This window comes from Dermacentor variabilis, chromosome 11 (genome assembly GCF_050947875.1).
Source record: "Dermacentor variabilis isolate Ectoservices chromosome 11, ASM5094787v1, whole genome shotgun sequence".
NCBI lineage: Eukaryota > Metazoa > Arthropoda > Arachnida > Ixodida > Ixodidae > Dermacentor > Dermacentor variabilis.
This window is the reverse complement of record NC_134578.1, coordinates 43663908-43679624: the sequence shown is the minus strand read 5'-3', so window position 1 is coordinate 43679624 and position 15717 is coordinate 43663908. Positions and strand designations below refer to the sequence as shown.

At 45.7% G+C, this 15717-nt stretch overlaps 1 protein-coding gene across 1 annotated transcript; it reads right to left on the bottom strand.

Moving 5' to 3' along the window:
* LOC142563871 (uncharacterized) lies at positions 1 to 5341 on the bottom strand. The gene is made up of 2 exons (XM_075674544.1): positions 5182 to 5341; positions 1 to 1285 (listed from the first exon to the last, which is right to left on the bottom strand). Exons 1-2 carry the CDS (start codon positions 5284 to 5286, stop codon positions 911 to 913), a joined length of 480 nt encoding a protein of 159 aa, XP_075530659.1. The 5' UTR covers positions 5287 to 5341; the 3' UTR covers positions 1 to 910.
* Between the last annotated feature and the right edge of the window lie 10376 nt (positions 5342 to 15717).

The following is a 15717-nucleotide window of genomic DNA, read 5'->3' as shown; positions in this document are numbered from 1 at the left end:
TTTCGGGTTCAAGGAAAGGACGGTGCTTCATCGTAGTTGCTTTTCAATTTGCTCTGCTTTACACTGTAGAATAACTTACAGCCTTAAAAGTGAATATGGGTGTAATCACACCCTAAATAATTTTTCGGTGTAACAGTGTGTCTTAAATATAGTCTCAATTACACCCTATTCTTCTTTCAGGAGTATTGATTATGTTACAACGTAGTCCGCGTTGTTTCAATGTGCGTATGGACGTTCAATGCCCAATTTCTCATCGTTTGCCTTGAAAGCAGTCCACTGTGATAGTCAATAACGCTTTAACACAGAAGAGGCAAGGGCTCGGTTGTCACGCTCGTATTGCTTAGAATGGCGACAAAAGTCCAACCGGCTCAAAGCATTTGCGCTCATTTGAAGCCACAAGCGGCCAGATTCTCAACACTGAACCAAACCACACACATAGTTTATCAAGAAAATTGCGGCAACATGAGGAGACGTGCTACTACCAACTGATTTAAAGATGTACAGTTTGCGAAAACCGAAGACACAACTATGACAAGATGTACCTTTTTTAGAGTAATGAACAGTTTCATTTTAAAGAAATCAACAACGAATAATAACAGCCATATAGTTAAAACGTAACCGCCGCTACCAGTGACACCACGCGACATTTCGCTAACCTACAAACCAAAAGCGCCAAAGATAACAAGGCCACCTAGTACAAACATAAGTCCAGCTATCAAAGCATCCGCAAGACTGTCTGCGGCACTTTACCAGGATTCGTTACTCGTAGTGCCTGCATCAGTTCGCCCCTTATCTTAACTTCATATAGGCATACATTTGAGTCACTTCCTGAGCCTTTTCACGCAATACTTCAGTATAGGAAACAAAGCACATTGCACACAGGCTTCGGCATCACCATGGTTTTTGTTTTTCACCAGTAGACCCAGAAATTGCACCTCCTCCTCGAGAACATGGGGTCTCCGATTCCGCAGTTGAAGATCCTTCCAAAACGCATCGAGTTTCTGACCGCTGCGTTGACCAGCTCTGCACCCTGCCGAGTGCCACAGTGACTCATGGCCCACAACACAAAAAAGAGCTGAGAGTTCGTGTAGCGGTGGTTGAAGTAGACCTCTCGGCCAACGCCCTCGTGGACGTCAAGATGGTAGACGTCGTAAAGGGGACCCAGGAGCGCGGACTCTAGAGCGAATTCCAGCAGCAGGCCTGGATTGCCGTCGAAGTCGAGGGAGGCATTGTAAACAGACCGTAGGCATCCGGTCACGTAAGCCAAGTGCTGGTCATGTGCATACTGAAAGGCAACGAGTGGGAAAGCAGTGAGGGAAAAGCTCGTCCATTCTCTGATACTAGAAGGGCCGGGTCAAAGATATCATTGTGCTAATGTTAGCGAAAACAGTTACAATAAAAATAGCGGCACTAGTTATATGGCCACTTGACAACGGCATGGAAGCTGTGGTCCTGTGGCTATTCTCATGGTCCTTCAGATAGCCCTGTTTTGACCGCACCCTCTCCAAAAAAGTCCCCGACGATTACGATACTCCCTAATGCAAAATTTGGGCGCAGAACTATACGCGTTTTTATTTCGAGTGCGAATATTTTGTATTATTAATGTATAGGTTTATATTAGGAAGAGAACTCTGTGAGTAGCGCGCTTTGTTTCCATAGAGACAACGCGCCCTACTCCCGCGCTATATCGTTGCCATCGTCGCCGCACAGTCCCTATGGCGCGGCACTACGCTTTGGTCCTCGCGCCTTCGTTCAACAAACGACGAGAGCGGCCCTTTATAGCGGGAAATCGCACCACCAGCATCAGGGCCGACAACACCCAAGGGGGCGTCACATCGAGCCTTGCTCGTAGCCGCTCGCCGTCGCCTCTTGCAGGAGCAGCGGTACACGTCACACACGCTGGTACCGCGGACTGCCCTCAGCAGCTGACGCCACGGACGAGCGTAACCCCTAGGCGCCTCCTCGGAAGCGCCGATGAGATCGCTCACGTGGCAGTGGATACCGCGGCCGCAGGTAACTCTGCGCATGCGCAGCCGTTTCCCTCCGCTCCTCCTCCACTATCCGCCTCATGCTTTCCTTTTAGAGCGCAGCTCTTTGGCGTCCGTTCCTGGGTTTCGCGTCGTCGTCGTCGTCGTCGTCGGCCTCGTAACCAGCTCCGCCCCCCTTTCATCCCCCCAGCGCTAGCAGCGACCGACTGATACCGCTGGATGCCGCTGACGCCGCTAGAGAGTCAAGATAACGTGACTGCATAGAACACCGTCGCCGCCATGCAGAAAGAGGAGGAAAGGGTCCCCCCCCCTGTTCTTGTGTGGCGGATAGCTGGGGTTGACTCACTATCGTCGTCAGCGGCATCAGTCAGTCGCTGCTATCTCTTCCCTCCTCCCTTTATCGTGTTGTCCGCTTGCTGCGCGCGCTTCTGCCCCCATCGTTTGCCGCTGGGTGTACACGCCGCCCCCCTCCGCTTCCGCTTACTGCTGGTTGCTCTCGACGGCGGCGATGAGCCTCCGCTTCGGTGGCGCGAACTGCAGGGTCTTCTCGGCGGCGGCGATGAGCTTCTGCTTCAGCCTCGCTTACTGCTGGTTGCTCTCGACGGCGGCGATGAGCCTCCGCTTCGGCGGCGCGAACGGCAGGGTCTTCTCGGCGGCGGCGCTTAGCCTCTGCTTCCCCCACGGCTGTGACAACCTCGCGAGGCACTTGTATAGATCTCGTCTTTGAGAATCAAGCATTGGTGTACCAAGTCGAACATATATCAGTCTATTTCTCCGACCACAAAGCTTCCTTCATGACTGTCAAGAACTGTTAGTGGAGTCTTTGTTAAAGGAATACGTGTGAAAAATAAAAAAAAATTATGTGATAGCGCATACATGTGTTGCTCGATTTCTTTGCCTCAATCTATCCAAAAGGTGAAACAGCTTATTTGCTGCGCTCAAATTTCGCATTAGGAAGTAACGTAATCGTCGGTAATTTTTTAGTCTCCTCCTCTACATTACTCCTCGTGCATCCCTCTTTCACTCTTTCGTCCGCGCCCGCTTTCATCTTTCGCTTACGATGTATAACGCCACCGACCAGGCACGCCAACGCTAAACTTAGGAACGGGCGCTTAAGAGCTGCGCTATTAAAAAAAAATAACGTCGTGGAAGCTTCCGGCTAAACAATACACTGGATCTTTTGCGATAAGAATCACAATTCGCAGGGTACGAAATATGTCTGCACAATAGACACACAGCATGTAGAGTGCGTAGTCGCAGAAAAATGAAGTCTAACGGGATCGGAAGCGTCATAACAAGCATGGTTTGTAAGCGAATTTCAAGCACGAAGTTTAGTGTTTTGTTTATATTGCACACGTCTTGGTCGTCATACCAGCCAGGTATCCGCCTTAAAGTTAAGGGGATGTATAAATTATAACGTAGTCACAAAAGCTCTCGGGCTAGAATTGTTCGCAATACACGTTCCAGCCACTCATGGTGCTTGACATGCTAGACATGCCGGCATATCGCAAATAGCACTTACGGAGAAAAAGCGCCTGTAATTGAGGCCCCGCTTTGTTAACATTGCATAGCCACGTGCCAGCAGCGGCATACCCTCAATGCAACTAAACATGAAAACAATCTCAATTATTTACCTAAAATACAAGTCTAGCGAAGCAGCCTTTGAAGAGTCCGGATGGCATTTGCGCGGTGTTTATTATGTAGCCGACCATCGTTAGTATTCCGGAAAAGTATTACGCTAAATCTGCTCGTAAACGTGTATTTCCGCCAATCATGATGTGGACATGTCAGCGAAAGCGGCCATTCAGTGACAAGCAGCAGCCATGAAATAAACATCTTCTGAATTCGGGCCCAGGAATTCATGAAATGAACATTCACCATACTAGTTGGGCAAAACTTTACGGTGAAAGAAACAATTGTATATTTATGATAATTGCCCCACACTAATTCGAAATTTGTGAACAGTGAAATGGAAATAACACCTGAATGCTTTGCACAGTCCATTGCCAACAGTGCTAGAATATTTCATGAACTCTTCACTCAGTAAAGTTGGCAATTCTTTTGTCTAACAAAAAACCTTGGTTTAAATGTATTACTTTGCACAGCAAATCTCCACAGGTCGAGACTTAAAATTTCAAAACACGTACGTACCCAAAGTCAAGATACCTTCAGGGAGAGCAAGAAATACAAACTCAAGGGAGAGTTTCTTAAAATGGGGATTTGTCATGTACGGTAGTGCATTGTTAATCCTGTTATTGTAATTCTTTATAATGTGTATTATTGTTTGAATTCGTCGACAATGAGTGGTCGAGGGTTTCTTGAGCGTTGCTCGTTATTTCTTGAATTAGTTTCATTACAGACGTGCTGAAAACGTTAGCATGTACAAGGCGAAACTGCATCGATTTGTATGGATAGTGTTGCCGGTGGGACAGGCCTATTTTAAGGGAAAGCGCGTCATATTGCGTAGAAAGAGAAGATGTGTATTCTCTCTCAAATATAAGCCTGAGATACATAAGCAAATATATATATTCGCAAGAAATTCCTGTATTTGCCTGTTACTTACGTAGAGTGCAATGCCCCCCCCCCCTTCACGCCTAAAGGTCATACAGCATATGTCACGCTTGCTGCGATGCGCTTTCAGACAGCAGCACAGTCGATCATTCCTAAAGGAAACACCCATAGCCTAGAGGGATAATTTTACTTTTTTTTCTTTATTGCCGGAACTTTCACGTAGCAAACACAAAGGGTATCATTTTTTGTAATGTAAGCGATACATAATTATGCACAAACACACTTTCAAGCTTGTGCGCATGCATATTATGCGGTCAGTCAGATTGTGGCAGGCCATGCCACGTTTAAAATTTCTTCAATGTTGCGAGGGGCTCAGTCCTCGCCAGCCACTCCGGAGGACAATCTTCATCTTTAATTACATCAGTAAGCTTGGAAATACCTTCCGGAAGAGCAGCCACGCAGGCCGGCTGTAAGGCTCACAAAAAAAAAAAGACCGGCCATTCGAGCCCGCCATAAACAGTGGAGGTCCATCAGTATAATTAAGTCGAAAGGCATGACGTCCTCATCTTCTACCGACAAAAATCTAATACCCAATGGACTTAAAGGCAAGATGCCAACTATACCTGTGCTATTTAAGGTATGAGCCATAAGATGGTATGTATACTTTGAGCCCCGATCTTACCTTCCAAGAGTAGGGACCCGATGGTTGAGGTAAAAGGGGTCTCATCAGCTGCGTGAAGAGAAATACGGAAGCGATCGGCTCCACGACATAAGTCATGTCAGCCATCACTGCCAGCAGCCCTTGAGGAACGATGAGCACATTGCGACCGAAATCGTAGCGCGCCTGCGAGAATCAACAGGAGTCAGTGGAAGCCCGTCGGTCAAGGTGCCGCAAATGGTCTGGGCCCATACGGTATCATTTTGTATTTCAGTTCCTGCGTTTCGACTCATGCGCCGCGCGAGGTTACTCATGCCAGTAACAACCGAGGCGTCCGAGTCATGCATGAGTCAACGTCGTACGGGAGAGAGAGAGAGAGGGGAAAATAATTATGCGGATCTCGCGCATTGTGGGAATGGTTGTAAGCAAACCTTACTTTGCGGTTTTCGTTGATTGACGCTAATAGGTTTAAGGCAAATGCTTAAGTTCGTCAGAGTTCAATGCAATACCAGAGTGGCGAGTTGATGTTAAGCGTAACTTGCGTGCGCCACTTGTGTTTGTCTACGTAGTACCCAGAACAGACCACGAGACGTGTTTGCTTGAGGCGTTGTGGTGTGCCACTGTTGATAGCCTTCAAGAAGGTCAACATGATCATTTTCTCACGCGGCGCAAATCATTTAGGCAGAAGTGTTAAACGCAAGTAAATTATGGGGCATTGCCTGCAAAGCCCACAATCTCACAATGACCGCGCCCCCTCCTGTTTTAATTTTATCACGTGGTATTCTTTATCGTGCACCTAAATCTGATTACTCGAGCGCTTTTGCATGTAACCACAGTGGAAATGTGACTGCCATGGTCGATATTGAACGTGATTTTGTGGCATTGGACGCCGATGGCACAAAACTATACCGAGGCGGTTAAATAAGCGTGTTGACGGCTGCCGCTTCCATGTAGTGTGGTCCGGACGCTGCAATGACTTAATGCGGCTTTGCGTGCCCAAGTCTCAGGTGAGTTATCCGCTTGAAGAATCTACTTCGTGCTTTTTCTTCAGAAACAGGAGAAACATACTCTAGCGTAACTCTAACTTAAACTGACGCAGTTTCTCCGCAACTGTTTCCATGTCTCGTAGTTGCGTTTTTCTAGCCTTCATACGTCGCATTTTTCCCACCTTGGCCTACCGCTGTGTGTGCGAGCTACGAGCGTAGAGTTGCCAGGCTTATATTCACCCATTTCGTAACTGCGTCGGTTTTACCCGCCTCGCCTGTGTACAATTCTATCTAACTCCACTCTGGACGGTTGCACCTAAGTGCAAAGGTAAATTCTGCAATTTGTCCAATTCGCTCATGGGTGCTCGCGCATAATTTCAGCAATAGAGTGGGTACTGTGGTGACGCGCAGGTAGCTGCAGACGACATTGTGGCGACGTCAAAGAAAGGTCCAGTGGAGCTTCTCTCGTCGCCTTTCCTTTCTCCCTCGTTCCTGCCTTGTGTATACACGCTCTGAACCAACCTGACGCGACGTGCAATACAACGACAGCAGCAGCTGTAGCAGTGAAAAAGGCATAAGATGCCAAAGAAACATTTGCTTTAAATAAAAAACGGATTTCCATAAAATGCGGTCTATAAAGGTCAGATGAAACACAATTTCTAAGCCGCCATGCTTACCGCCGATCTGCGTCAGCCAATGTCGCATCAGTGTTGCCATTTTAGCGCTTTTGTTCCGAGATTTAGCGGTGTTGTATGTATACGATTTTTTTTGTTTAATGACCGGAGGCTTTATTTTTAGCGGCATGACAAAACAATTGGGTACATTTTAGCGACCTAAAAGTTAGAAAAGGTTCTTTAAAAATGACCGGAAACGTACTTTCTTATTTATTCTTATTCTTATTCCAAATGTACAAGTAAGGGGCAGGAATTCGCTCTACTGAGTGCGGGTTCTGGGACCACGATAAACAAATGTTTACCTCGAAATTGTGGATGTTCACGCTGTGCTCTACAGCATGGCCACCATTACACAAGTGACAGTGTGCCAACCAAATGCATGGTCCCGTTTTTTTAACTTCACTGCGAAACACAATTAAACGGGTCTTAGCACTCCGTGTTTTGCACTTTCTCTAATATGTCCAATTGGTGTACAGTTGCAAAAGTTTCAGTAAATAAATAAAGAAACAGAGGTGGACCTATAGTGGCCAGCCTGGAATTCTCGTTCATGCATCAGTCTGCCTCCCGGTTTCTTCTAGGAAATGTGAGCTCCTTTGTTAGGAATATCTGCCGCATTTAAGATGCATTGATTCTGAATAGAGGAAATGTGGTAGCACGTGCCTGCCAAGAGTACACCGAGGTCTCGTAGTCCGTCGCAGCAGCATCCGACATACCGAGGAGTTCCACGTGCACAGATTCTAATTCTGCTTGGTATCCCGGCCTTCGCTGACGCTGGAGTCGTGGGTTTTCGCCTTCAGCGTGCCTGCATGCACACAAAACGAGTACATGACCGTGCCTATTGTACAGGGCATACGTTTCAAAGGTACTCAGAAATGCTTCGTGTATCTTGTATAACACGAATATGTTTCGGCAGTCGAATACTCGAAAACAGCTCCCACAAGCTTTCGGTTACTGCCTTCTTGGACGTATGTTACGTGCTATTTCTTAAATCGTTGTTCAACTTGAAAATAAAAACAAAAATGGCAAAAAGAACAGAGCGACCGTACATTAAAATATATAAGCCCAATTTTCGTTTCTATAACAAGCATATATTGAATGGAAAGGAACTTTAACGTTTCGGGCCTACTTCGTTAATTACGCAGTTTTAACAAAGTGCACTGTTGAACCTTTTGGCAAAGAGAAAACAAGACAAAAACTATAATATGTCTAACGTTACGAGAGATGACCCGACGCGTAGTTATAAGAGTGGAAACAAGCTGCACCGAATTTCATAGGTTCTATACCTAAAATATTATTGAGCTGCCCAACAACACATCTTCATTTACGTAACGTTTTGTTATACGAGTTGCTGCGCTGAGTTTATAAAACTGTTGCTACGTTTATTCACTTTATTTTTTGTTATTCCTTGTAACGCGCATACCACTTGTTAACTACAGCACGTGTCACTGCTGACAGTGGCTCTGCTGCCCGGCTTCACTAGAGAGGTGTCCTGCAGGTTTTGCTGATCACGTGCTATATATTGTGTTCATTGTGTGGTTATAAAGTTGTGATAATAATAATGAACATGACAGCAAGTGTAGGAAGAGGCTAAACATGATTAGTCATTTGATACAAACCATTGTCGAAAGCGACATTGCGACCTCTTTACTGACGCAGATGCCCCGACCGAAAAGAAGACGCGTGCACTATACGTAATACCAAAACGCAGGTTACGACGCGCTTTCATGTTTCATTCATTACGAAATGCCAAAACTACCAATGTGGGGCCTGAGGAAGCTCCAATTTATAGAAAAAAAGTCTTAGTTTCGCCCGAAAGGTGAAGCATTGATTGCGATAGCAAATAAGTGGAGAGCTAGCTCGACGAAGTAAGGATAGTAGTTTTAGCGGCCGTATATGCTTGCACACATAGGCATACTAACTAAATGAACAAGCATGCTGTCACGCGCGCACAAGCAATCATGAACACATCTCCCTCGATGACCGCTGAAACTGGACGTCAAAACGCTGGAGTCAGGAAGCGTGGCAGCAGCAGCGAGCGAATTAACCTTCGTGCTGCATCGCGCTTCAATGCGAACTCAGCTGCGAAAATGCAGCGGGCGGCGGACCCTGTCCCCATCGCAGATGGCTTTCAAGATACAGCGGCCGGGGCGGCCGCACGCGCTGCCTGGCTCGTACGCTTTTATTCGCATATGCAGCATACGGCGTGTGGTGATGATTTTATTGAACTTGTACATTATAAGGAACCTCACGGTGGCAGCGGCGCCGAATACATCAATGCGGTTGGGCGTCCATATATTTGCAATAAAGAGCATGTGCCTTAAGTACTAGCAGTCACGTGTGTCTTTCTCAGCGCTGTAATGAAGCATCGCCTAGTCAACAGAGGTTTATTTAACCAAATTATACGTAGCACCTATTTCGTTGGTTTTGGCGACGTGTTCTATAGCACAGGACGTAGTCGTCAGCTGTGGATGCGCTTCGGAAAAGTTAGTTTAAAATACATACTGACAACCATTACGCATGCATTGTGAATGCCTGTCATGATTTGCACGTCGAGTTACGAGAGAGATTATAGATGAAGATATGGACTTTTGGTAATTCTATGGGCTTCCTGCAGTTTGCCTCAATTTTTCTCAGCCAGTGCTCATACTCCAACAATGCCTGTTGAATGATGCGGATTGAAATACCATGACGTCATCACTATGGCAGTGTGACATTGAATCCATGACGACTGTATGACAACGATGGCGTGACGACAACCGCATAATGAGTGTCGAATGACAAATTTGAAACAACGGTGATGCAACGATTACGCGGCATCATGACCACGAGCCCATGCTTACTCGCCACACTAGTACACAACTTGGGCGACTGGGTCAAGGCAAAACGCATGACGGCCATGTCATGATGATAGTAAACTATTACGAAGCTGGTATGATAGTGGAGTTACCACGACGGCATCAAGGCCACGAGCACGGAGCTAGTGACCCAAGCAGTTAGACAACTTTGGCCACTCAGTCGGCGTCAGAAGATAGATAGATAGATAGATAGATAGATAGATAGATAGATAGATAGATAGATAGATAGATAGATAGATAGATAGATAGATAGATAGATAGATAGATAGATAGATAGATAGATAGATAGATAGATAGATCCAAACAGCTGAAGTAGGAAAAAATGCTATTCGTATTAAAAAAACGTCACTGACGATAATGGTACTCCCTATTGCAAAATTTGAGCGCATCTCTATGCCTGTTTTCATTTCGCCATATATTGAAGCACCACACCGACCACCTCATGGGCTGCCAGATCCACGATGTGTGGCGCGATATATAGACCGGCCACGAAGTTGCCGCTTCCGGGCAACTGCAGCTTATGGGACCGTAATCTTTACCAGGAAACGGTAAAGATGACGCCGAAGGTAAGCTTTCTCTTTCTTGTTATTTCTTTCCCCCGCACGGCCGGCACGGTCGCTGCCGCGGATGAGCGCACGTGAGCACCCTATGCTGTGCTTCAAGGTGGCTTCCGGTGCTTTGCTCCTCATGCTTCCGCTACACCCTCCTCCTCCGCTTTCCTCCTCCCGCTCTCTTCGCTCTCGCCGTATTTCATCCCCCGCTGCGCACCGCATTCGGTTTTTCAGCTTTCACTGTGCTTGTTCGCTCGGTTAAGCCGATGTACAAGGCTGAGGCACACGGACGCTGAACGCAGGAACAGGCAGCTCAGAGCTGCGCTCTAAAACGTAGCAATTACTCACCTGGACAGCCAGGTTGGAACCCGTATATTCATCGCGTCCACCACTTGGTAGAAAAGGTCTGAGGTCACTCGATAGACTTCCGTGAGCCTCTCTTCCAAAACGACAACAGCTGCCTGCGCACTCTCAGACTGGAAGAGGCCCTCGTGGATATTGACGCAGGCCAATTTACGTGGTTGATCGCCGTCGTTGCCGAACAGATCCCACATAGGGCTGCTGACATTCTGCGCAAGAAAAAGACGCTCTGTTTAGGTTTTCTTTTCTTTTCCGTCAAAATGCATGTGTCCCTGCCGGCTCTGTGGCAGTTATCGAAGTGACGCCAAATTGCTCTGAATCCTGAAAGTTTTGAAGTTTGTAATTTACATAACATAGCACATCACTAAAACTTCACGCGTGAGCTTCTCTCTGTGTTAGAAGTAAGATAAAAGCCACCTTTCGGAGTGCACCTAGGTAGTCGCGGCTGAGATGCGAACCAAGCTCTGTGGCCCTCTAATACTCTAAGCCCTGCCGTAACAGCAAACAAACAATTGGAACGTACAGCTTCTGCTCAGTGTGTGGCACGACGCCTAGTCATAGAATACAGTGCTCCTTAGTTTTAACTTGCTAGAACAGGCTCTCATGTTTTACGACTAGGTATACGATGTTGCATGTACTTTTGCCTTTCCCGCCCTCGCAACAAGGTGTGCAATCAAAAATTGTTTTAGAAATATATTTGACTTTTGAATGGATTCTTTGGTATGAATCACAAGCATATTATCTTCTCTCAAGAAGTGGAAGGTGCGATGGCTAGAAAGATACCGTCGGTAGCTTGGCACTATCAAATGCGTTTACACAGTTTCTAATTATTGCGCCTTTGGCACCTTTATATCTAGTATAAGGCGAAGCTTTTTGTAGCTCTTCTCACTCTACGCTCGTGTGGATAAATGTCTGGCCAAGGAAACTGAGCTGATCCCAGAGAGCATCGGAAGAAAGCGTGGCCGATCCGGGAGAAATAATAAAGATTGATTACATTGTGCGTCGGCCGTTACAGCAATACATGCGCCCTTGGAATAGTTTTAATGGGGCTTGTGACTCATGCTCATGTTGGAGGCAGTACAAAGTAAACTCCTTTGCGCCTTCACTTTCAAGAGCTTAATGCTTTCAATTTCCTCCAAACAAGCTTCGTGGGAGCTGGAAGGAGTGGAGCACTGCCACTCGGCCGTTTCTAGTACAACACATCAAGGATGTGTTGAGCTAGGAGGTCTTCGTTCCTCAATAAAGGACTGCACTAAGTACATAGGCACTAATGCTATTTCCTATTTTCTCTTCCTCCTCATATTCTGAATGAATATAGCTAACAAATAAGTGGTGCTAATAAATAACTATGCCTCCTAAATAAAAATTAGGCTCCAGTGATTTCTCCGCCAATTTAGACAATAAACGTGCCCCAAGCGACCGATCAAGAAGTCTATGACAGTACACAAAACAAAGTAGGTCTTTCAAGATCTCAAACTGTGCGCTTGTAAGATGTAGACAAGAAAAAAATTATATGCTATGTCAATCGGCCTACCTTCGAACGTTGATCTTTACTGTATCAGTTTTGTCACTATAGGAACATGACGCGCAGACGCTATATATATTTTGCAGCTTACGCTTACTTACATTTCCTAAGAACAGCGGTGCAAAATAGAGCTCGTTCCACAGCCTCTGGTACAGTCGGATGTCGTCGTTGCTGGCATTAAATCGCTCTTGTAGGTGGCAGCTTGCCGATTCACCAAGCCAGCTACAGAATGAGTCCGCCCTTTCGGTTGTCATCACTTGACGGAGCTCCGGAATTCCAAGCTCCAGTCTGACTTCCACACTGTACACTTCACCGTAGCTGAAATCAGTCAATGACACCGGAGATCTTGTGAGAGGCAGTAAAATGTTTTATTGGAGCGTATCGTAAGTCTGTAACGAAATGCATGGCCTTGTACGGTAAAAAAATATTCAAACGCGAACAATTTCAAAGCAACACCAACCAATGCGTTGTTTCGTTTCTAGGTTCGTCAGCATTTGTGACCGTGATCTAAGTAAGACTCAAAAAACGTACACTTGGGCCTGCTACGTGCTTAAAAGCCACTAAACAGCGATTGCATTTTACAATTCCATGTAATTACGCGTCGAAGATATTCTTTGCTGCTCGTTTTAAATTTTTGAACACACACACGTTAGCAGCGGACAACAGCAGTGACGGCAGCACCATCTTGTAACGCTTTGCTGAACCAAAGAGGGGACAAGCGCAATGACCAACTGCGTTCCACTTATGTGGTCTAATAAATGCATGGACAACGCCATAGCCATCATGAAAGCACATACTTGTATCTTTGTTGTGGAAGAAATATATCTTCAAACGCAATAACGTTAGTAGCGCGTAAAAGTTGTGCAACGCGTGGCTTGTGTGGTCCCGATGGCTTGTGCGAACGTCTACGTCTACCCGTATTTCAATACACAGAGACGCTTTATGGTCTTTGTGTGTTCAATAATTTTCAAGTATAATCAGAGACATCAACAAAAAAACATCTACGCCATCTAAAGACTATGGCTTTGAAAAAAGAAAAACAAAATTTACTGAATAATGCTGCACTTTGTGTATATGACAGACGTCCTAATGCAGGCGGCTGACTTCAGCGCAATTTACAGTTGTCAATATCTCAACGCACAACAAAATGCAAGTGTACAGAACACTACCATTTAGGCATTACACCACTATCGAAATGCAGCCACCGCAACTCGAAAGAAAATCTGCTATCTCTTGCTCAGTGTTGGCACTACTTAGGCATTTTCGTGCCGTAGTCGGTACGACAAGATGCAGGCGTTTCTTAATGAAATAGTCAACACGGATCCCCTTCTACTACAAGAAATCATAAACTGACAATTTCTTTAGCGGGAACAAGTGCTTGTCTTACGTTACACACAATCATTAACGCCTACTTAATATTTCGTGAAGATGTTTTATGTTTTTCTAAATCTGAACTGCATTGAAGAACGAAGGTACTTGCCTTTTTACTATTGAAAGAAATTCGTTGACGCTCGTCACAGAATGATCCTTCAAAAGCTGATCAACAGCTTTTAGAGGTAAGCTTGGATAACGAGCCGGGCATTGCTTGCTGTGTTTGAATTTCCTAACGCCAAAGTTGCTGTTGAATAGCACAAAAAGAAAAAAAATTTAACAAGTCACAGTAACGCTCTTGAGGTTATCATGGCGAATAAGGCGCTGTGTCCCATGATTGTCCTGGACCAACAACGTAATAAATATGTTCTAATTGATCTTGAGGTTGCAAAAAAGCAAGGAGGGCTCAAACTTTTTAGAACGCGCTTGCGTCAATTCTTTCTGGCATCCGCGCTGGCCATCAGAATTTTCAATACAACATGACAAACAATTGCGCTACCGACCAAAAGTATGACCAGCAGCCCTGAACTATCTATATTTACCTTTCCTGTCACTTCAACAACATACATTTTTGCAATCAAGTTGTATTGTTGAAGAGTAGAAGGCGGTCGCGTTAACTGCCCTCCAATAGCGCACCACGCGCATCACCAGTAAATACTAATAAAATGGAAAGTTTTCACCAAGCTTACATAAAATAAAGTTTTCATTACACAAATAAGGTGCTCCGAAAGAGACCAATGCGCGATGAATAAAGCTGTAGTTGAAGTCGAGGGATATTTTCTCCCAGCTGGGGCTGTTCAACGAGCTCCCAAAGCAGAGTACACGAGTTTTATTACATTTCGCGCCCTTCGGAATGTGCCCGCCGTGGCCGGGAATCCAGCCGGCAGCGTTGTACTTAGCGGGGCAAGACGTTCTCATGAAGGTGAATTCGGGCAGTTGATAAAAATTGTCGTAACGTCCCTGTCGTAATGAAAAATCATATTGCCATTCGCCCACAAAGAATGTTCGCGTCATGGCTGAGACAGACAAATATTTTCCTAAATTAGCGCACAAGAACACCGTAAGCTTGCCCTAGAATCGATGACCAAGTTGCGTCGCTACTTTGAATCACATTTCCCTTTCCGTTGACCATGTTGTACGAAGAGCCTTTGAGAATACGTGGAAAATAGTTAGACGTGAAAGACCCTTACGTAAGGCCAAGTAGTAATACAAATTTCTGTTGATATTGTCCCTAGAGACAACAAAAGCAAGTTCATATAGCAGTTATTCATGATTTTCGCAAATAGCCTTGCCTTTAATCCATTTAAGGACATCATAAACACTCTGCTATGATGAGAATACAAAATGGTGTAGCAAGTGACCGAATGAGCAGCACCTTTGTTCACAAAAACATTCTTATGCTAGAATTGTTCGTAAGAGAAAGCATTATGCATATCGGACGCACTGTGGGAATCGATGTAAGCGTAGCTACCTGTGCTCATGGCTTTAATTGACGATAATTAGTGGTGATATGAAGGCGAAACCATAACTTCTTCAACGTTTAGTCTAACAAGAGAGTGGTGAGTTAATGTTAAATTTTACCATACTTGCGCTACTGTTGTTTGTCTGCGTAGTACGCAGAACACACACGGAGCGGTGTTTGCTTGAAGTGTTTTTGTGTGCCCTATTTCATAACCTCGAAGAGATTTGAGCATTGTCATTGCCTCATATGGCACATCGCATCGTGGCAGAAGTATTAAACTTGACTTGCATTATGGGGCTGCAGATGCCAAAACCACAGTCGGATTATGAGGCCCACCATAGCGCCGAACTCAGGATTAATTTTGACACCGTGATGTTCTTTAACGCGTCCCAAAATCTAAGCACACGTGCGTTTTCTATTTGGCCGCCGTCGAAATGCGGCTGCCCTGGTCGGGATACAATCCGCGACCTCTAGTAATGACATTGCCCTAAAGCTACCGCGGCGGGCACAGAAGAGTTCATTTGACGGTGGACCACTACCATAGAGTCGGCTGGACCCTGCTGTGCGCTTTCAATAATGCGGCTCTTCGTCTGCAGGCCCTGAGTAATTTTTCCACTTAACATACTTGCATGGTGCTTATTTTTCAGAAATTGCAGGAACGTATCGTACCCTACCTTGAAGTTCTTATCCAGTTTCCTCGCAACCGCTGGCGTATAGTTGTACGGTTTTCTTGCCTTCTCACGTCACCTCAACCCCCCCCCCCTCCCTTTGTATGG